The sequence below is a fragment of the Xenopus laevis genome, chromosome 5L (assembly GCF_017654675.1).
Source record: "Xenopus laevis strain J_2021 chromosome 5L, Xenopus_laevis_v10.1, whole genome shotgun sequence".
Taxonomy (NCBI): Eukaryota; Metazoa; Chordata; class Amphibia; order Anura; family Pipidae; genus Xenopus; species Xenopus laevis.
Genome location: NC_054379.1, coordinates 135,226,454 through 135,248,715, shown reverse-complemented (window position 1 = coordinate 135,248,715; position 22,262 = coordinate 135,226,454). Strand labels below are relative to the sequence as shown.

The 22,262-nt window shown below is 44.9% G+C and overlaps 1 protein-coding gene across 2 annotated transcripts in view; it reads right to left on the bottom strand.

Moving 5' to 3' along the window:
- Window positions 1-21,786, bottom strand: part of LOC108717095 (PAS domain-containing serine/threonine-protein kinase) — a 49,270-nt gene extending 27,484 nt beyond the window's left edge. For both annotated transcript variants that reach the window (XM_018263865.2, XM_018263864.2), the window contains exons 1-6: window positions 21,641-21,786; window positions 18,808-18,972; window positions 18,508-18,674; window positions 15,974-16,141; window positions 8,997-9,125; window positions 390-524 (exon numbers count right to left, since the gene is read on the bottom strand). In XM_018263865.2, coding sequence (XP_018119354.1) covers window positions 390-524; window positions 8,997-9,125; window positions 15,974-16,141; window positions 18,508-18,674; window positions 18,808-18,955 — 747 coding nt within the window. In that variant the 5' untranslated portion in view covers window positions 18,956-18,972; window positions 21,641-21,786. The remainder of the gene's footprint in view (window positions 1-389; window positions 525-8,996; window positions 9,126-15,973; window positions 16,142-18,507; window positions 18,675-18,807; window positions 18,973-21,640) is intronic.
- Between the last annotated feature and the right edge of the window lie 476 nt (window positions 21,787-22,262).

Genomic DNA, 22,262 nt, shown 5'->3' with positions numbered 1-22,262 from the left:
CCAAACGACCAATTTTTGAGAAGTCCGACCAATCCTTCGAAATTATCGTGCGGTTAGTGGGATTCGAACGATCGTACATCTTACGATTTTTCGGCCGACATCAGTCAGGAAATTGATCGGCCAGGTCAAAAAATCTTTGTCGGTCCCAGTGCAATCTATCTATGTTTGCAGGGCCAAGCAGGCAGCTACTCTTTGTTTTCCTGGCAAATTGGTCTTTTTAGTTGATGGTCAATTAGTTCCGAGAAAATCGTGGTCTCACGATGAGGATCGGATCTTTTAAAAATCTCAACATCTATGGCCAGCTTAACACTGCTATTCTGTCAAGCATCGCAAGACAAAACTAGAGTTAATTCCTTCATAGTGATGATAACTGACAAAGATTTTGGTACCTGTGGTATCTCTCTTCCTTGAGGTGGCATGTTAACAGTTGGCAGCAGATCTGTTATGTGCTGCCCCAACACCTCTTCAGGTTCCATATATCCATAGAGACGTGCACAGGTAGGATCACAGGACAGAATCCTTCCCTAAAACACAAAAGCATTTGTTATCGCCAGAATATCCAAAAACATGGTATTAAAGGAAAACTATACCTCCAGAATGAACACTAACCAACAGATAACATGATATGAACCAAGAGGCCTATTAAAGAATCTGCAGGTCTGACTGTAGCAGGTACAAGTGTGGGAGTAAAAGACAGAACTTTGTCCATTAATTGGCGGATGTGACCCAACATGTATGCCCCTGGTTCATGAGTGTGATCTGTGAACTGTATGGTCCCAGGGGGCAGCCCTTAGTACTTAAAATTGCCACTTTCTATTTAGGATTACCCATCAGCCCATACTACTCAGCAGAAAATATTTCCTAAATGGTGTGATTTGACCCTGCTCTAGCAGTGCAATGTGAGGAATTGTTTCACATCAGAAGCAGCCAAATTAGGGTTGCCATGGTCTGCAAAGAGAGGACATGAAAAAAGTGATTTGAGCTGGCACATAGTAATGCAATGATTAGTTTGCACATTGCATCAGAACCTATTAAATTAGATCACACTAGCGGAATTCACTAAGCAAGGCTGACAGTAAAATCAGATTGGGTTTGAAAAAAAAAAAAAATGATGTCTGTAATATAAAGTATGTCTGTAAGAAAAAGCAATAACCAGAACAAACTGGATACAATATTTTAACACACCAGGAAGGCTTAGGTTCTGTGTAGATGTAGCAGCAGGTAGTTCCATTTACTTGGGATTAAGTAAAATACAGAATGAGCAAAAGGTCCTTACAGAATTACAAATTGCTCGAGATCTACGTTTCTTTAGTAGACAAAGTACTGTGGCAGCCTTTTTAGCAAGTGTTATACAAAAGCCTGCTCTTTGAATTTGTGAGGAGGGTTCTGGCAATGGCTGCAGCCTTGCATGGAAATGGTGCTCCCTGAGGCCCTCAAAGGGAGGATCTCTAAGAATGGGCTATGTGTTTGGAAGTATAGATGTTTTCTTCAGAGATGAACAACACACCTTTTCTGTTTTAAGCTTCTACCAACTTAAACTAATATTTGTGCAGCAAAGTCTGCACTTCCTTTCAACATGTTTGCATTTCCATCATACCAGTTGGCTTTACAGAATTTCCCACCCAGTGATCACGCAGTGCAAAAACTCATGTTTACTGTGATTTACACACTTCAAGGATGAAGGGCCACTAGAATACCATTAATTACATTTCCCATGGTGTGTTTTTGGACAGAAAAAGTGTAATTCACTGGAGCATGGCAATCATTAACAATAGAGTCCAGTGTATACTCCTATACTACTATAAATGCCACACAACCATCTTCATTGACAGACTTCCTAGTAGTCTCTTGCAGCTGACTGGCATTTGAATATTTCCAGACAGCCACAAGGAACTACTAGGAAGTCACTGAAGATGGTGTTGTTGCACTCACAGGAATATAGTACAAGCTGGTGCATTTATCAGCCAAGAGGAGCACCAGTCTAAATTTAGCTAATGTATTCACTTTGCTGGGGGCGCTGAAGAACTGCCATCACCCAGTGAATTACACTTTCTTTGTACTTTACAAGGGATCGAAACCCCAACAAACACAAGTTATATAATACCTACCCACCAATTATTGTCAGCTGGAGCTGTGGCTTAAAGGGCACCTATCATAAATAAACCGAGATAATAGAGCCTGCACTCCAGTTTGGGTAAAAATCCCACCCACCCAACCCAAACATAAAAAGAAATGATTGTGTGGGTTCTATCAGCCTGCACCTGCAATGGGGGAAAGAATATGTACACACTGCAGACCAACAAGAACTTGGGAGGTGATGATTGCAAATGGTACATGACTTTGCATATAAACTGCCATCCTTTAATGTCAGCAATAATGTCTAAGGGCTCATCTTCACAGACAACTGCTGCAGAAGAATTCGGTATAATGCAGCTAAGCTGCTTGGCAAAATAACCTCCAGACTACTACAAAGACTTTAAGACTTCTGTGCAATGGAGCATTTGATTTGGTGGGAAATGCACACACATATGTCTTCTGCATTCTATTCTCTCTGGTCTTACATATTTTTTCCCCTGAGAAAGATCTTAAAGGGCACCTATCACAGCCAAAATCAAACACATATTAAGAATCTGACCAGCGCAAGCTAAACACATTTAATCAAACTACATATTTAGTTTTTTGAAAAAAACTGCAGGTTTTAAAAAATCACTTTCTCTGTCGTCTCAAGGGGGACACAGGGACAGATGGGGTTAAGCTCCACCCTCTAGGAGGCAGGACACTTAGAATAAAAAAGAAAGGGGCATGCCAAGACCATGGCTTAACCCAACCTAGTAATAAACCATTCAGTTTTTAAGTGTCCTGCTTCCAAGGAGGATGGACAAATTCATCTCAAGAATTATTTTGCCAGGATACTGGCAAATGAGGTGTTCATCAGGAACAGGGTTACCTGTATCCTTTGTGGTGTGCCTCCTACGTGGGATGCCCACCGGAGTCACTATCTAGCTTAAGCTATACCGACTTGTCTTCCAGGCATTCCTGCATTCCGTGATGGGAGAGCAGAGGGCCTAACCGGTGCGGCTAAAAATGTGAGTATGACCCGTCTAATGGGTTTCTCTCTGCTGGCTCTCCTTCCCCTTATCAGGAACTCTGTCTTTGCTTGACAGACGCCTTCCCTATACCTCCCCTCTGTTTGCACTGCTCCCTGCGGTTTCCTCTACTGGCCGGGGAAGGTGGTTCTGTGGCAGCGCAATTACTTCCTCCGCTATTTTCATTCTAAGGCGCACCATGCCTGCCTCGTGGTGCGGAAAAAAAGGGAGACGCGCCGTGCGTTCCAGCCCCATGCGTTCCGGCGCCATTTTGTTTTTTTGCGCTCTGGGTGGAACGCATGGCTAGGCGCGCTTTCTAGGAGGCGTTAACTTCCTCCGACTCCTCTCACGTTGCCTACTCCTCGCATCAGAGCACTTCAGGGAGGATTCTTCAGGGGGACCACAGCGCAGCGGACAAGCTCTCCCTACAGGACGCGCATAGGTTAACCCTTCGGTTACCAGATTATAGCGCATTGCAGCCCTTGTTTTTCTGACTCAAAGCAGAATTTCTACAACCATTCAGCAGGTACCACAGACACTGCTTCAATGGCAGAGGGTAAGTCAGGGGGACTTTTCCCAAGGGCTGGGGGGAGAGCACCAGCAAAAGCAGCAGCATAGATTACCTATTTAGCCTGCAAAAAATGCCAGACCAAAATCCAAGGAGGTCAAGGGGAGCCCCTCTGCAAATCTTGCAAAAAGGGGTTGTCTTCCGCTTCTGCCACGGTTGCCAATCCTGATCTTAGTGGCAACACTTCCCCAGCGGTCCCTTCTGGGTCCCCCAATCCAGAGGTTTCTCTTCCAGATCCCTCTCCTGGACCCTCTACGGAACCTCCAGCCCCTCTTTGGGCGCTTCAGCTTTCCCAGTCCTTAGCTTCTTTGCAGAATCTCCCTTCCATTGTAGATACTCTGGGTAAAGCTCTTGCCAAACTGGACCACAAATCCAGCGGCAAACGCAAGAGATCAGAGAAGTCTAAGGGGCACTCTAGTGTCCAGACCCCATCTGAGGACTCTGCTTCAGGAGGGGAATCCTCTCATTCCGAAGGTGAACTTCTCCCTTCCGAAGTTTCTTCGGAAGCAGGGGAGGACAATGAGGAGACCGCGGGCCGCGATGTTCAGCATGACATTGACCGTATTATTCAAGGGGTCATTGAGGTCCTTAAGGTCTCTCCTTCCTCGGAACAACAGTCTCAGACGTCCAGCCTGTTCAAGAGACAACACAAGTCTTCTCTCTGTTTTCCTTCCCATGAACAACTTATCAGCATTGTTCAAGACGAGTGGAATTTCCCTGAACGGAAATTTCAGGCTTCTCGGAAATTTTCGAAGTCCTATCCCTTTACTAGGGATCTGGTGGACAGGTGGTCAATGCCTCCGACTGTGGACGCCCCGGTTTCCAGACTGTCTAAATCCACGACGCTACCCGTTACCGACGCGGCAGCCTTTAAGGATCCATCTGACAGACGTCTTGAGGGTTTCCTTAAAGCGGTCTACTCTTCCGCAGGGTCGACCCTTCGCCCTGTTCTAGCGTCAGCCTGGGTGGCCAGAGCCATCCAGGCATGGGCTGAATCTCTCTTCTCCAATATTCAGGACGGCGTTCCCAGGGCCGACCTTATCGAATCCGTGCGTTCTATAGCAGAGGCATCCGCCTATCTGTCTGACGCCACCCTCGATACCGCACAGATCACAGCGCGTACCTCAGCTCTAGCTGTAGCGGCCCGTCGAACCCTGTGGCTTAAGAATTGGGCAGCCGACTCTAGCTCTAAGAAATCCCTTACTTCGCTCCCCTTCAAGGGACAACGACTGTTTGGTGAGGAACTTGAAAAAATCATTTCTCAGGCCACAGGGGGCAAGAGCACCTTTCTTCCTCAGTCTAAGAACAAGCCTTCCACACAGCCCCGCCGGTCCAGATTTTTTCGGGGTCAATCTACCCGATTTTCTAGAAGATACAGCCCTCCCAGACGCTCCAATTTTCGCTCCAAACAAGCAGACAAGGGACGTCCTTCATGGAAGACTAACAAATTCCACAACAAGACTTCTGCCGACAAGTCTGCCTCAGGCTGACGGGGCACCCCCTCCGGAATCGCGGCAGTCCTTAGGGGGCAGACTACTGCAATTCCGGGAGGTCTGGCTCCAGCATTCCTCCGATGCCTGGGTAAACGAGATCATATCAGAGGGTTATCATCTGGATTTCTCTTCCCCCCCCCCTCGGAAGTTCCTCATGTCCAGACTTCCTACCAATTCGGCCAAGGCTCTAGCCTTCCTGGACTGTGTCCACAAGATGGAGCAAAGTGGAGTAATCATCCCAGTGCCTCCTCCAGAGACATTCTCAGGGTTCTACTCCAATTTGTTTCTGGTCCCCAAACGGGACGGCTCCTTCCGACCGGTGTTGGATCTCAAGTTTCTCAACAAATTCATCAGATCGGTCAAATTGAAAATGGAAACCCTTCGCTCTGTGATACGGGGGATGGAACAAGATCAGTGGATGATGTCCTTGGACATCAAGGATGCCTACCTCCACGTACCAATTTGGCCACCTCATCACCGGTTCCTGCGGTTCGCCTTCAAGAATCGACATTAACAATTTGTGGCGCTCCCCTTCGGTCTTTCCTCAGCCCCCAGGGTCTTCACCAAGCTCATGGCGGTGTCCGCAGCAGCCCTACGTCTCCAGGGCATATCGGTGACGCCTTACTTGGACGATCTGCTCCTGAAGGCCAGGACGAAAGACAAGAGCGAACAGGATCTTCAGAAGGCCGTTTCTCTACTACAGGACTTCGGATGGACCATCAATTGAAAGAAGTCCAATCTCATTCCCAGTCACAGGATGACCTTTCTGGGTCTCGAGTTCAACACTCGTACGCAGAGAGTGAGTCTCCCCTCGGAGAAACAGGAGAAGATCCGAACTCAAGTGCAACTCTTACTTCGGACCTCCAGGCCCACCATTCCTCTACTTATGAAGGTTCTAGGACTCATGGTTTCTTCGATCGAAGCGGTCCCCTTCGCACAATTGCATCTTTGTCCGCTTCAATCCAACATTCTGACCACATGGAAAGGGGGACCCTTATCGCAGAGAATATCACTTCTCAGCTCGACACGGGAGTCTCTCCTTTGGTGGCTCAGACCATCCAGCCTGTCAGAGGGACAGTCCTGGGCGACTCCGGATTGGCTAGTGATAACCACGGATGCCAGCCTTCAGGGCTGGGGAGCAACGTGGGACAGTCGGTCCGCACAAGGTCTATGGTCTCCCGAGGAGTCCAAACTCTCCATCAACATACTGGAGCTAAGGGCGGTAAAACTCTCTCTCCGACACTGGTCACACATCCTCCAGGCCAAGGCTGTTCGGGTGCAGAGCGACAATTCCACAACCGTCGCATACATCAACAGACAGGGTGGAACCCGCAGCAAGGCCGCCTTGGCAGAAGTGCAACAGATTCTACTCTGGGCGGAGGCCAGTTCCGTAAGGCTTTCCGCCATTCACATCCCGGGAGTGGACAACACCAGGGCCGATTTTCTCAGTCAGCACCTCCTAGATCCAGGAGAGTGGGAGCTTCACCCGGAAACATTTGCGGAGATCGTCCGTCATTGGGGGGTTCCCGAGATCGATTTAATGGCGTCCAGAGTCCTTCGCAAGGTGCCCAACTTCTTCGCTCGCTCACGCGACCCTCTGGCAGTGGGCATAGATGCCATGACACAGACCTGGCACTTCGACCTCGCCTACGTCTTCCCTCCTCTTCCCATGCTTCCTCAGGTGCTAAAAAAGATCAGGCAGTCTCACGTCACCGCGATCGTGATAGCCCCTTTTTGGCCCCGGAGAACTTGGTTCTCGGATCTTCAGGAGATGTCCGTTGCACAACCTCTGCGACTGGTTCCGCGGACCGACCTGCTTCTTCAAGGCCCCATTGCTCATCACAATCCGGGCCTCTTCGCTTTGACGGGATGGCTGTTGAGGCCGCCATCTGGAGACGAAAGGGGATAGCGGAAGATGTTATCATCACCATGTTGAAGTCCCGCAAGGCTACTTCTTCCAAGGCCTATCACAGAGTTTGGCGTAACTACTGGACCTGGTGCAGGGAAACCGCCGTCCCCTCTGCTGATTCTTCCTTCATGGACTGTGTCATCCCTCGAGTTTTGTCCTTCCTTCAAAGGGGTTTGCAGTTGGGCCTGAAACTCAGCTCCTTGAAGGTACAGGTGTCAGCTCTCTCGGTGTTGCTTCAATCCTGTTTGGCCTTGGATGACTCAGTCCGTACTTTTCTCCAAGGAGTGGCTCATGTCGCCCCTCCTTTCCGCCCTCCGACTCCGAGTTGGGATCTCAATATTGTTCTGGATGCTCTCTTAGATCCTCCCTTTGAACCTCTAGCATCAGTTTCCGATGACTGGCTCACTCGGAAGGTGGTTTTTTCTTGTGCCGATCTCTTCTGCGAGACGAGTTTCGGAGCTCTGCGCACTATCCTGTGATCCGCCTTTCCTTGTTTTCCACAGAGACAAGGCCGTACTCCGCACGGTTCCGTCATTCCTACCCAAGGTGGTGACGTCCTTTCACATCAACCAGGAGATTGTGGTACCGTCCCTGTGTCCGGATCCCAAGAATGACAAGGAACGAAGACTTCATGGTTTGGATGTAGTCAGAGCGCTCCGGTGGTATCTGGACAGATCCAAGTCCTTCCGCCGTTCACAGTCCCTGTTCGTTCTGCCCACAGGGACTCGGAGGGGCTTGGCTGTGTCCAAGTCTTCTATTGCCCGATGGCTCCGGGAAACCATCGCGAAGGCCTATTTAGCCAAAGGTAAGTCGCCCCCAGAAGGTGTTCGAGCCCACTCTACAAGATCAGTGGGAGCTTCCTGGGCATGGCGCAACTCGGCCTCTTTGGACCAGATCTGCAGAGCGGCTACCTGGTCTTCTGTCCACACATTTACAAAATTCTATTGTCTCGACACGTTTTCCTCGGCCGAAGCCTCCTTTGGTCGTAAGGTGTTGCACTCTGTGGTGCAATAATGTGTCATTGTCTCGCTCCCTCCCTGCTTCTTTTGTTGGGGCTGCTTTGTTAAGTCCCCATCTGTCCCTGTGTCCCCCTTGAGACGACAGAGAAAACAGGATTTTTTGATACTCACCGTTAAATCTGTTTCTCTGTAGTCGATAAGGGGGACACAGGGCTTCCCGCCCTTCAGCGAGTTGGATCTATTGGTCCACAAGTGAAATGTTTTCCTGTTTACCAGTTCTGCAGTTTCTTGTTTATCTTTAGCAGTCGCTTTGGTACTAACTGAATGGTTTATTACTAGGTTGGGTTAAGCCATGGTCTTGGCACGCCCCTTTCTTTTTTATTCTAAGTGTCCTGCCTCCTAGAGGGTTGAGCTTAACCCCATCTGTCCCTGTGTCCCCCTTATCGACTACAGAGAAACAGATTTAACGGTGAGTATCAAAAAATCCTGTTTTCTTTGTCAAATGGGTTCTTTAACTGAGGGAATCCATACTGAGACTATAACATGCAAATTTCAGAAGCATGCTCAGATTGTAGCACTGCCTTGTGTATTCCACCAAGAATGTCTAGATTTAGTAAACTCCTCCACTAGAAGTATCAGGAGATTTCCCTATCTTGTCCCCTGCTGGTGATGTTATTATGCAAATGAAGGGCACACACTAACTTCCAGCAGGTGGCAGCACTACTGAACAGCAGCTAACACAGACGTTTGGCTGATTTGAAAATAGCTTAGAAGGGTTGCTAAGCAACCAAGGAATTTCAACTGAGCATGTGCAGGATTTCAGAGCTACAGTTGGCTGTGAAGATATAGGTAGGAGGAGCCTATATATAGATGTGGGGTAGATTGTAATACTCCAATAAAAACTGTTTATCACAATACCCGTGAGTGCTCTTAACTATTCTATCTATATCTATATCTATATAGTAAACAGACAATACTTACATCCTGTTGGAATGATACAGTAGCTGTGATTTGTTGCACAGTCTCTAGTAATAAAAGACATTGATTCTGTATTCTGCGTATCCACATACACAGTGTGACTGTCTCTCCACCACGACGCACAGCTTCAACCTGATTGCCCAAAAACAATATATTCACGTAGGTCAAAATTATAAAAAAATAAGCAGCTAAAGCATTACTTTACTGAAAACAGGAAATTGTTTATACATACCGTAATTTCTGTTTCCTGGTCACTCTCCATGGCAGCATTCACCAATGGGTTAACATCCCCGTGGGCCAGCGGACAGGACCTCCCCCAATAGTTCAAAAGGTTACACTTCCCTTCTCCCCTCAGTCTAATTATAAAGCTTGTCCTCAATGAGGGTGGGAAACTCCCTGGTGAATGCTGCCATGGAGAGTGACCAGGAAACAGAAATTACGGTATGTATAAACAATTTCCTGTTTTCCCATAGTCACCCATGGTCAGCATTCACCAATGGGAATTACCTAAGCTAAAATGAGGGGCGGGAATAATTGCATAACAGAAATTTTTATTCAACATAGTGTAATACAGATTGCAACACTTTTCTCCCAAATGCTGCTTCTTGGGAGGCCAATACATCTAATTTATAATGTTTCACAAACGTATTGATTGAAGACCACCTTGCTGATTTACAGATGCTGTCAGGCGACACCCCAGCCTCTGTAGCCCAGGAACTCGCCAACGCCCTGGTAGAGTGAGCCTTCAACCCTTTGGGAACCTTCCTGCCTGCCACATTGTAAGCCTTAGCGATGGCTGCAACAATCCAGGAACTGATGGTTCTCTTAGTTGGAGCTTGACCTTTCCTTGAACCGTTAGGAATTACAAACAGTTTGTCTGATTTTCTCCATGTCTTCGTCCTTTCCAAATAGATTTTAATGGCTCTCACTAAATCCAAAGTATGCCATACTACCTCTTCTTCTGACTTAGGATCTGGACAAAAGGACGGAAGAATCACCTCCAGATCTGAGTGAAACTTAGAAACGACTTTAGGTAAGAACCCAAATGCAGGTCTTAACACCACCTTGTCTTCAAATACCACTGTATGTGGCTCCGAGGCTGCTAAAGCAGACATTTCCCCTACTCTGCAAGCCGAGGTTATCGCCACTAGTAGGACTACTTTTAAAGTCATGTTCCATAATGAGGACTTTTGCAATGGCTCGAAAGGTGCTTTTGTTAATACTTTCAAGACAAAAGGAAGGTTCCATGGAGGAATAAAACTTTTCTTCATTGGTTTTATTCTTATTAGGGCATTAAAGAATCTCTTTACTAGAGGATCTTCTGCCCACGTATTACCAGTCAGGGCTGAGATTGCCGATATTTGACCTCTTAATGTACTTGATTGTAGATTTTTCTCATATCCTGAGAATAAAAAACTTACAACCATTGCAGAGGATGGAACCAAAGGATCTTCTCCTTTCCCTGCGACAAACTCCGCAAGCTTTCCCCACACCTTGTAATATTGAGAAGAAGTATTACTTTTCCTTGACTTCAATAACATATTTATAACTTCATCTGTAAGCGAGAGGCTCCTCAATCTTTCCCTCTCAACCGCCAGGCCATCAAAGATAAATGATTGTGCTCTTGTATCTGGATTGCTCCCTGCGACAACCATCCTGGGAAGTTCGGAATTATCATTGGTTCCTCTATTGCCAACTTCTGGAGAAGAGGAAACCAAGGCCTCCTGGGCCAATAGGGAATTATTGCGATTGCCTCTACTTTCTCTCTCTTTATCTTTTTCAATATCCTCCAGATTAAGGGAAATGGTGGGAAAACATAGATCAAGTCCTCCGACCACCTTTGGCTCAGGCCATCCACTGCATAAGTCCCTTTGCAAGGGAATCTTGAATAGAATTGGCGACATTTCTTGTTCTGTGGGGATGCCATGACATCTATCTTTGGCTGCCCCCACCTTCTTACGACTTCCTTGAAAATGTTTTCGTGTAGGCTCCATTCCCCTGGGTCTATCACTGTTCTGCTGAGGAAGTCTGCTTTTAGATTCTCTCGGCCTGGAAGGTGAATCGCCGTCAATCCTTCCAGCCAGCCTTCTGCCCATTGAAACAAGGGTTTTACTTCTTCCATCAGTGACATGCTTCTGGTGCCCCCTTGTTTCACCACATATGCCACTGCCGTGGTGTTGTCGGTTACAATCTTTACTTGTTTGTCTTTCAACAGGTGTGCAAAAGAAAAAAGAGATTGCTTTATGGCTCTCAACTCTAGAATGTTTGATGAAACATTTTCTCCTTTCCAGGTGCCTTGCACGTATTTTTCGCCTATGTGGGCTCCCCACCCCACGCTTGATGCATCGGTGGTTACCATCACCCACTCTGGCTCTTCTAAGGGCACCCCTATTGCCAGGTTCTGCCGACTGCACCACCAAGTTAAACTTGTTTTTATCTCTTGTGGCACCTCTATTTTCTTTTGTAAATGTAAGTGAGGATGTCTCACCTTCCTTAGCAGAAAATTCTGCAAGGGCCTTGTGTGCCATCTTGCCCACCTGACTATTTGACAGGTTGCCGACATGGTTCCCAACACTTTTAAACATTGTTGTACTGAGACACTCTTCTGCTTTCTGAATGTTCTTATCAGCTCTATCACCTTTCTTTGTCTCTCCACTGGAAGACTGACTAGATTTTGATCTGTCTGAAAAAGGGCCCCCAGATATTGAAGAATTTGTTTGAGGTCCAGATTGCTTTTTCCTTCGTTTACTACCCATCCGTGGGCTAGAAGAAATTCTTTCACTCTGTAAGTATGTATCCTGGCTTCGGATCTTGAGTTTGCCACCACCAGAATATCGTCTAGATAGTGATACACTGCCAAACCTTCTTTCCTGAGTTCTGCTATAAGTGTCACTAGCACCTTCGTAAAAACTCTTGGAGACTGGGATAGACCGAATGGTAGGCACCTGAACTGCACATGCAGATCTCCTACTGCAAATCTCATAAACTTCCTGTGCATGCTTGCCACTGGTATATGAAAATAAGCATCTCTCAGGTCTATGCTCGTCAGCCAATCGCCCACAGACACGGCTTGCATAATGGAGGCTAGAGACTCCATCTTGAATTTTCTGGCTCGCAAGAACTTGTTCACTCTTCTCATGTCGAGCACCGGTCTTAATGTTCCTGATGCCTTTTTTATCAGAAAAAGTCTTGAGTAAAGGCCCTTGAATTTTTCCTCTGGAGGAACTAGTTCTATCGCCTTTGACTCGAATAGCTGGTTCAAGTATTCTTGTACCACCTCTGCATTTTCGTTTCCTACTTTGAACACTGACTCGATGAAAAAATCTTTCCTGGGTACAGACTTGAATTCCAGTAGACATCCTGTCTCTATCACACCTTGCACCCAGGCATCTTGAATGGTTCTGGCCCAGACATGTGAGAACTTGGCTAATCTGCCTCCTACCATGCTCTGGGCCTTGCCACCTTCATTGCTGATTGGAAGTAGAAGGGGCTGAGGAGAAACCACTCGATCTTCTTGAGGTCCCCCTAGAGTTTTGACGTCCTGATCTCCACGAGGTTTGCCTAGAATATTCTCGCCCCGGCTTATATTGTCTGGAGCTTTTAAATGTTTTATCCCTAGCTTTTCCATAGCTGGGTTCATAACGGCCTTTCTTAGCTGGATTTTCTTGTGGGAGAAACACACTCTTGCCTCCAGATATTTTCTTTATGATAGCATCTAGCTTTTCACCGAATAACATTTCTCCTTCGAACGGTAGTTGGCATAGGTTAGATTTGGATGCAGTATCTGCTGCCCAAGATTTTAACCATAGTGCTCTCCTGGCTGCCACTGATAAGGCCATGGATCTAGCCGACAAATGCACGAGATCGATTGAAGCTTCCGACATAAACTCTGTCGCCATTTTACAATCTGATAGCATTTCCAATAGCTTTGGTCTCTTTACATTAGATGAAATTGCCTCACCAAGCTCGGACAGCCATACTTTTAACGCTCTAGATACTGAGGTTAGTGCAACCGCTGGCTTACAGGCTGCTCCTGCTGCTCCAAATGCCTTTCTCAGATTAAACTCCATCTTCTTTTCCATTGGTTCTCGAAATAATGCCCCATCATCTACTGGAAGGGTCGTCTTTTTGGCCAATCTAACTATGGCTGCATCTACTTTTGGTGGTGACTCCCAAAACTTCGACTCTTGTTCCTCAAAGGGGTATTTCTTATTGAATTTCCCCGCTGTTTGGGCTCTCTTTTCCGTCTTCTTCCATTCTGTCATGATAATCTCCTTGATGGAAGAATGCACAGGAAAACCTACCGCCTTCCTCCTTGAAGAGGGAAATAGCTTATCTGCTGAAGAGACTTTTGCCGATTCCACCGGAAAAGTCAGGGTTTGTCTGACTGCTTTTATCAGGGGATCAATAACAGCTATATCAAAAGTGGATTCTTCTTCTGATTCCACTTCTCCTTCCTCTGATCCCACCTGTGAAAAAGCTTCGGGATCTTCCGACAAATCTCCTTCTGAGACATCAGACAGTGATTCCATCTGTCTTGAATGTCTAGGTCTCTTTTTGGCATTCGATACTTCCTGGAATCCTTGAATAACTGCTTGTTTTATCACTGAAGCCAAGGACTCCGCAAACATCTGATTTTCCTGCGACATAGAAGTACCAGGTTCCTGACGTGCTTCTGCAGAAACTGAAGGCTTTTCAGGTGACTTTTCTTTTCTTCCTTCTGAGGCAGGAAGGCTGAACATAAATAACAATGTATTAAAATCAAGCCTGCTGTCCTGCATAATTATTCCACTCTCTTAAAACCTCACCTTTTCCCTCTGGGTTGAGAGGTTTTCCCCGTCATACCAGGTTCCATAGTTGAACTAGGTAAAGAGAGTAACATAATTCAGCAACTTTCCTTTTTTACAAAAAGGGGGTTTTTCCAGCTGAAAACTTACATAAAATATCACATACCTGTAACAAGTGCTCTTACTGCTCAGCATACACTGCTTGGCAAAATGGCACCCACAGGAAGTGTGGTCTCTTTAAATAGGGGGAGGTTGAACTCTGCCCCTATGAACTTTATCCCAGAGTGTAAGGGCCTTGCGCAACCTTGCGCCTGTATAAGCGCTACTTTTGCTTTACTTTTGGCGCCGCATCGTCCATTCAAACTTGCGCTGCCTTCCCTTATCCAAAATGGCCGCCCGGCCACTTCCGCCCTTACCTCCTGTCTTCCCCAGCTATGCGTCTCTCCATTACCAAGATGGCCGCCGGGAACTTGCACGCGGACATCATTTCCACTGCCCGCATGCTGCTATGCAAGTCTTCCGCGTCTCTTTCAGCGCGCACATCCCTGCACCGGCTTCCCCTAACCCATTCACAGGGAGGATCGCCGTGAGACAGCACACTGTCCCTCTGCTTACAGAAATCACCTGACCCGCAAGCGGGAGGAGAGATCTTGCTCCAGGTAAACTCGACCCTGCTAACCCCTGAAAGGGGAGCTTTTTAGGCATTTACCCTCCTGTTCCATAGTTAGTCTTCTTCCTATAAGATAATACTATCCACCGGCCCGGACAGGACAAAAAAGACTGAGGGGAGAAGGGAAGTGTAACCTTTTGAACTATTGGGGGAGGTCCTGTCCGCTGGCCCACGGGGATGTTAACCCATTGGTGAATGCTGACCATGGGTGACTATGGGAAATTGCTGCTCAACAATATAGTACCATTGCTATATTGGTACTATATTTCCCCAATATTCCCACCTTGGTCATTGCCCCAGCAAAATATTTAAACATGTTCAATTGAATGCTGGCCGACCTTTGGCCAGATATTGGTAGGGTAGGCCTGTTGGAGTCCCCCATACATGGGCAGATAAGCTGCCAACACAGACTGAAGGAGCCAAATCAACAGCCAATACCTTAACTTAGGTTGGGAAAAAACACGTCCATTGAGTTAAAGCTTTCATGTCTAAATAAAACCTACCAGCTTTAATTTGTTTCACAATCATTTATACACATTTAGCATTTCCCTTCTTGTGCCTGATCCTAAAACTGCACTCCACTGTTTTGAAGTTTACCAGCCTTAGATTTTTTGCTGAATATGGGACCCTAGCTTCCAGCATTTAGGAGAGCCCAGTCTTCTCTACTAACCTAATATTTACTGTGCCATGGGCTTCCATACAATCATTTGATGAACAATTCTAGTGAAGATATATCTTAGTCCTGCAAATCTTGTCATGACTTCAACAGAACCCCTTAATTTCCATTTATTAATTACATTTATGAAAAAATAATGTTTCTTTTAGGATCTTCTCCAACTATGAAAGAGTCAACAATAACAATAATAATAATAATCATCATTCTTTACAGATCTTCACTTCACATTGCTATCAAGTGCAAGCACAATACCCTGAGAGGTTGTAAATGTGAGGGAAGTAAAGTCACAATCACTTGAAGGTGCCAAAAAATTGGCACCCCAAATGATTGTAATCACTTAGCAGACACCCCGGGCAGGTGTTCCTGAAAACTGCCCCAGCCCACGGTTCTTCTCATTGAGTACCACGGAGTCATCATCTTCTTCTTTCTTTAATATCCTGGGGCAGCCACATGCACAGTAGAGTGAAAAATCTGGCTTTTTTGTTTAAGTTCAGCTTTCCACTCTACTGTGCACATGCACTCATGAGAACAAAGAAGAAATAGGAAGAGCATTGCTTTGTTGTGCTCGCTGGAAGAACCCAGGGCTGGTGCAGTTTTCTACCGATTCGGTATCAGGTAAGTGAATACAAATCACCGGGGAGTGCCCAAATTTTATAACCCCCCCCCCAGTAATAGTTGCCTTTCCTTCTCCTTTAACCTCTGGGCTTGATTTCACCAGACTTAGACTAGCCAAATAATTCAAGGAGCGTGCCTGCATTTTTCAGGGCCTTTTAAAACACAACACAGAATTTTATTGAATTACGTTAAGGCCACTTATGTGACTTTTATGAGGAAAACAATTACTTACTACTTCTCCAGGTACCCGTGAAAATCCATCAGCCTCCATAAGTTCATCCTGAAGTGCCTCAGAAACTCTGTGGCTGGATACAGGGATGATTTGAGAAAGACTCATTCCAATCAGTTCAGGACTGCTGTATTCAAACAGCCTGCAGGCTTTATCATTAGCCATTAAAATCTGCAAAAATATAAGCTATATTATTATGGTGTTATAGTGTCCTTTTTTTCTTCATACAATCCGGGTACCACAGTCCCTTATAAGCCAAGACCCAGATGGTTTGTGTGTACATATATTCATATTATACTTTTTGCACACTAAACCCTATTTGGTTAGAAAAATAATTAGTTTAAAGGATAAGTCCACAAAGAATTAGACTGGAACATAAACAGTTTATATATAATGAGATGACATTTCTTCAAAATTGTAATCCTTAAGCTTCAAATCAACACAAATCTTTGTCAAGCCCTTAAATGTTATCATAATCAGTTCTCGTGAGGATGCCCAGAAACCACAAAGAGCCCACCGAGCATGTACAGTATCCCCAAGACAAGGAAAAAGAACAGCCAAAAAAAGAAAGACATGGAGTTATGATGGAATGTGGCGTTAACTGTTAAAAGGCTACTGCAACGCAGGCTGCTAAAATTATTTTTTTTTATTCAGGTGTTTAAGTATTTACACTGAGTAACAGTACAATTATAGCAAATATACAGTCTTGTCATTGCATAGGTTTTATATTTAAGGAACAAACAACATTACAAGTATATGCATAGCAGTCAAAGAGAATATTAAGGTTGTACAGGTATGGGACTCATTATCCAGAATGCTTGAGACCTGGGGTTTTCCAGATAATGGATCTTTCTGTAATTTGAATCTTCATACTTTATGTCTACTAGAAAATCATGTAAACATTAAATAAGCCCAAAAGATTGGCTTTGCTTCCAATGAGGATTAATTATATCTTAGTTTGGCTTTGCTTCCAATGAGGATTGATTATATCTTAGTTTGGATCAAGTACAAGGTACGGTTTTATTATTACAGAGAAAAAGGAAATATAATTAAAAAATTTAAACTATTTGATTATAACGGAATCTATGAGAGAGGACCTTCCTGTAATTCAGAGCCTTCTAGATAATGGGTTTCTGGGTAACAATAACCATACCTGTACTGAAAAGTGAACCCCTATACCTGTATAACACACCCACTAGTAGACATGTTAAGGGGATTTAGAGAGCCACCCATCCCATATTTTAGTAAAGGTTATTTAATAATGTTTAAAAAATAGTTTTCCACTCCTTTTGTATGCATATTGTTCAAGTCTGCATGCCCCATTCATAGCCTATAACCAGGCTGCATGAGAAGGTGCGGTTTCTGATTTCCAATTAAGTCTACGGCCTTGAATAAAGCTTCTTGCCAGAGTGAAGTTCAGACACTGTGTTAACACCAAAAAGACACACTATGGGGTCCACTGTGACCTCCATACCCATCACTGTAGCTATAGAGCCCAGGATATTCAGTATTTATGTAATTTAGGACAGGTGCAGAGGCTTTACAGATGGGACCCAACACATTGCTTGCATCTGATGGAAAGCAGGGACACCTCCGGGTATATTTTGTGAAGTTTTTCTATAGTGTAGTAGGCCCTACGAATTAAGTAAAGTTGGAATGTAAAGTTTTTTTTTTTATATATAACTTTGAGGGCTATTAGAGCCTCTTTGCACTTAACATCTGTCAAATCACCTTGATCTTTTTCCCCAGAGAGTCTTACTATGCAAAGTAGAGAATATGCTTATAGAGAGTATATATTTTACATTTCCCTGGCACCAGTTTAACAAGTGATAATAGTGGATCCTCCTTTATGTTAAGGGGGGGGTTGCTTGTATTTACTTGTAAGGAACTGTTGCAGCCTATCGTATATTAACCATTGTGATGATGGTAAAGAATGCTGGCTTCAATTGGTTGTGAATGGGATCATTAAACCATTAAACCTTATCTTTAAACCTTATCCATTGACTTGGCGTGGCCTTTTTAGCAAGCCTCCAGACAACCACATTTTTCAAGAAGGGCCACAGATTCAGATACTCACTTCTGCGCCTTATTTTGCCCCATCAGTGTTCTCTAAGGTAGAGGTTCCCAGTGTGGGTCCCAAGAATCCATTTTGCATGGTGATGTAGCAGATATTAGCAGGATATCAGAGACCAGGGACAGACATAAGGCTGAATGCATCTGTTCACATGAGGCACCAAGCCACGCCCCTGCTAAAATACTTATACCTAATGGATATCTTCGCTAGTGTAGCGACTCATATGATGCTAATGGTGCCAGTTAACCAACAGAAATGGCTATGGGCATCCTGAGTCAGATACTACTGCTAACTACAGAATATAGACTATACCCCCCACATTTCCTGTACAAAGAGAGATATACGATGTCTCTCTAATCCTGTTGCAATTCCATTCATCACATCATCTGAGGATTTGCAAAACAGTCACCAACATAGATAGTTGCACAATAAGGGATCCAGTAATTTGGAAAGATCTGCTTACCTTACTATTATTGGTGCTGACCGTCAATACAGCTCTGTTTGAGCTGCGAACATAGGGAGGTAGAGACTGATTTGTATCATCCATTGATATTCCATTCGATTCGTGATTAGATCGGAGAAGAATGTGGCTGGTAGCAGCAGAAAGGCTGTAAGAGCTCCAATCGTCTCCTGCAAAGTAAAAAGGATATGCAAGTAAATTTCAGATTCCAAAGAGTTAATAACACAGTAAGGAAATTAAAAAAAAAAAAATACTTTTTGTGCCACAAAAAAAAATTGACCAGTTTCAGTTCATTTTTGTTACCAGTTAGACTTGCAGTATTCCATCGACTCTTGTCTCTTCCTCCGTGTCGTCTTTGTCTTGGACAAGGGATTTGAGGAAAAGACTTGCTGAGCGGAGAAAGTGAGCGCAAAGGAGAGGTGGGAGACTGCTGGAGAACGGAAGCAGCCATTTGGATGCAAATACGGTCTATCAAATAGAAAAAGAAATGTAGAATAAATAAGTGACATTTCCTAAACCTCATTGCAATATATCTATAGCAAAGAATTTTATCGGTTTTGCCAAAGAAAAATGATATCTTGGAAAATAAATAATGTTAAATGTCCACTGGTTTTTTAGCCTATGTGCTGTGAAGTGTCGCTGCTAAGTGAACACAGGTTAAGAGTGATATTCATTACATGCAGAAATATACCTCTGTTTGGGTATGCAGTATTTTCAGGTACCCCCTTCAAGTCTAAATGCCCTTAGACCTCATAAAATGGCTAATTTCTATGCCATCAGAAAAACTCAGACAGAATACAGAACTCGGCACCATGCAAGGGCACTCACTGAGCTCAATCATTTACTTCACCCATACGATGGCCAATTTTATCCAGTTAACATGCTTTTGGAGGGTGGAAGGAAACACACACACACAAACATGGGAGGAACATACAAAGTTCTCAAGAGTCTAGGCATGCAGTTTGGATTACTACAATCCATAAATTACTTTTCACTGTATAAGTTTACTGCAATAAGACAATCAGATAAACAGCCAAATTCCCTTTTACAGCACAACAGAGAACGATTAGACACCACATTAGCAATGTATCATATTTATCATGACTAATACACTGGTGCACAGTTAGTAGATGCACACAGATACTGAACAAGTGTCCTCCCACACAAGTGGCTACTATCATAAACATTTGCAACTACAGAAATCCATTCCCAGTATGATTTAATGGTGCTTGCCACATCTGTCCATACAGAAGGAACTTTTGCACTCGATGGCTGTAACTACATTACCACAATAATACAGCACCAGTTTTAATTTTCCCACTATATCCTATAGAGCTCATTTACAAACGTAAGTGTAAAAATGGAAGAAGAATTGAGCACAGTTTGACACTGCTCACAAAGGTACTTGCACATATACACAGGGCCAAATTAAACTTACAGGCACCTGAGGGCCAGTGCATAAGACTGCAATTTGGGGGAAGGAGTGGCCATTGGATGTTTAGATGGTAAAAATAAAAAAATCACAGGGAAAAAATAACCCAGCTGGCTGTCGGGACAAGTGGCTTGAGAAAAGGCCCTGTGTGGCCCGAAACGTTGCCATGTTTTGAAGTCTGCAATGAGCCAATAAAAGTCACTTTTTGCATTACCAAAACGGATTTGTGTGCTACAGCTATTTTGGACTTTGTTGTAACTGTGCTGGCTCTTCGCAGGGGGCCTTATATGCTGTTTAGCACCAGACACCTGAAAAGGTCTATGGAGTAGCAGGTGAGCGCTCTAATTTTTGTGTGGCAAAGAGTGTATTAGTGATGTGTGGGCCGGCCGGGTCGGGACCAACCACGCACTTTTCTTTGCAGGTGGCGAACCGTCAAATGCCGGCTTCCGACTTCGGTTTATAGAGGCTGCGCATGTTCGCCCGGCCCCTTTTGTGACGTCATCGGCAGGGTGGGTCGGCCTGGGTCTATAAAAGCCACCCGGAAGTCAAATGGGGGCGGGTGCAGGCTAAGGGAGGGCTTGTTAGGGTCAGGGAAATCCCAACCCACACATCACTAGAGTGCATGGTTCCTCAGCTCTACACATGCACAGTACAACAAGACTGTCAAGGGGAAGGGGACGGACTAAGGTCCTGTGTCTAGGCCAGAAATAGACTCAGATTCAGAAGAATTTGGCTGAATCAGAATCCTGCTGAAGAAAGCCGAATCCCGAATTTGGTGCATCTCTACTCATAATTGCACCAACACACACAACTTGCTTTCTGCACTTATATCGAGCAACGTGACAGCGCCATATAGTCCACTTAGTTATTTAGGGTTTTATTCAGCAGCCATTCAGTTTGCAATTACAGCAATCTGGTTGCTAGAGTACAAATTACCCTAGCAACCATGCATTTATATGAATGTGCCTGGAATATGAATAGGAGAGACCCTGAATAGAAAGAGGAGTAATAAACATTAGCAATAACTAACTAACAAACAACAAGTACATTTGTAGCCTTACAGAGCATTTGTTTGTGGATGTTTTTAGGTAGGCCTGTTAATCGGCTGACTTGTCCTGCATGTCCTAATAATTAGCAATTCAATAACATACTAAAAGCTAAGCACCCCTTTAATCTTGACAGCTACGATTGGCCCTTGTGACAGCAGCAATTCTGGAGTACTGGGGGGGGGCAACGCTGGAATACTGGGGGGGCAATGCTGCATTATGGTGAAACCATGGAATTAGCTGTAGAAATTGCACTTTGCTCCCTTTACTTGCAGAGAATATGAAATGACTATACAGAATGTTGCCTGAATCTAGTCCCGTATATCATAAGCCTCAGTTTTATTCACAGTCAGTCTCTCTTATTCTTTGCTGAAGCTCTAAGAAGTGACGCTGAATTTGCAGGGATTCTGGTCTAGAACAAGAGCGCGGATAGTTGGCAGTGGTTCAGATACATATGCACAGCCCTCTCCCCCTATTACTTGCATAAAGCAAATATCTTATATAACGCAGCTTTGTGGCTCTCAGCCTGACACGTGCGCTCTCTTAATCTCATCGCACACAAAGCGCAGCAGGGAAGAAGAGCAAAACAAGCTTAACCGGCACAAAGCTCTCCCTGGTGCGTGTGGTACTGCTCACAGTCCCTTGGCGCAATACATACATCTCCCTGGTTTCAGCAGTGACGGAGAGCCTTCTTCCTCACGGCTACATCTCACTCATCCCCAGCAGCTTCACACTGCTTATGTCATTCATGGCAGATCTTGACTCCAGTTTAGCGGAAAAGGCGGGACTACAGTTTTAAACATACCAACCAATCCGGTGTCCGGATCTACGTGACTGGTAGGCATAACATCCAATCATCATCAGGTCCATGTTGCCTGGAGGTGGCTACGCCTTCCTGTTACCCAGAAAAGAGCGGGCCAGTGGTTGCTATGGACGCCGGTTGTTTCCACAATATTGATTTGCTAGGAGAGTGTCCAGAAGGATTGTTAGTCCACTGTACTTTTGCAATTGAACGGCAGTTCCCAGCATCCACCTTTAGAGATTTTTTAGGGGGGAGGGGAGGGCTTGAGCATGCTATTTGTGCAGCAAAAGGGCTATTTATATTTATTTTAAAATTGTATTTCTGCACTGCTTGTTGTGAATCCTGAGAGATAGCCAAAGTTAGAACTCCAGCAAAGTTAGGCCTGTTAATCAGCTGGCTTGTCCTGCATTTCATAGTTTCCCAAGTCAGAACCATCAGTGCAGAGAATAGTGAGGGCCAGACATATTTGGTTTTCAGT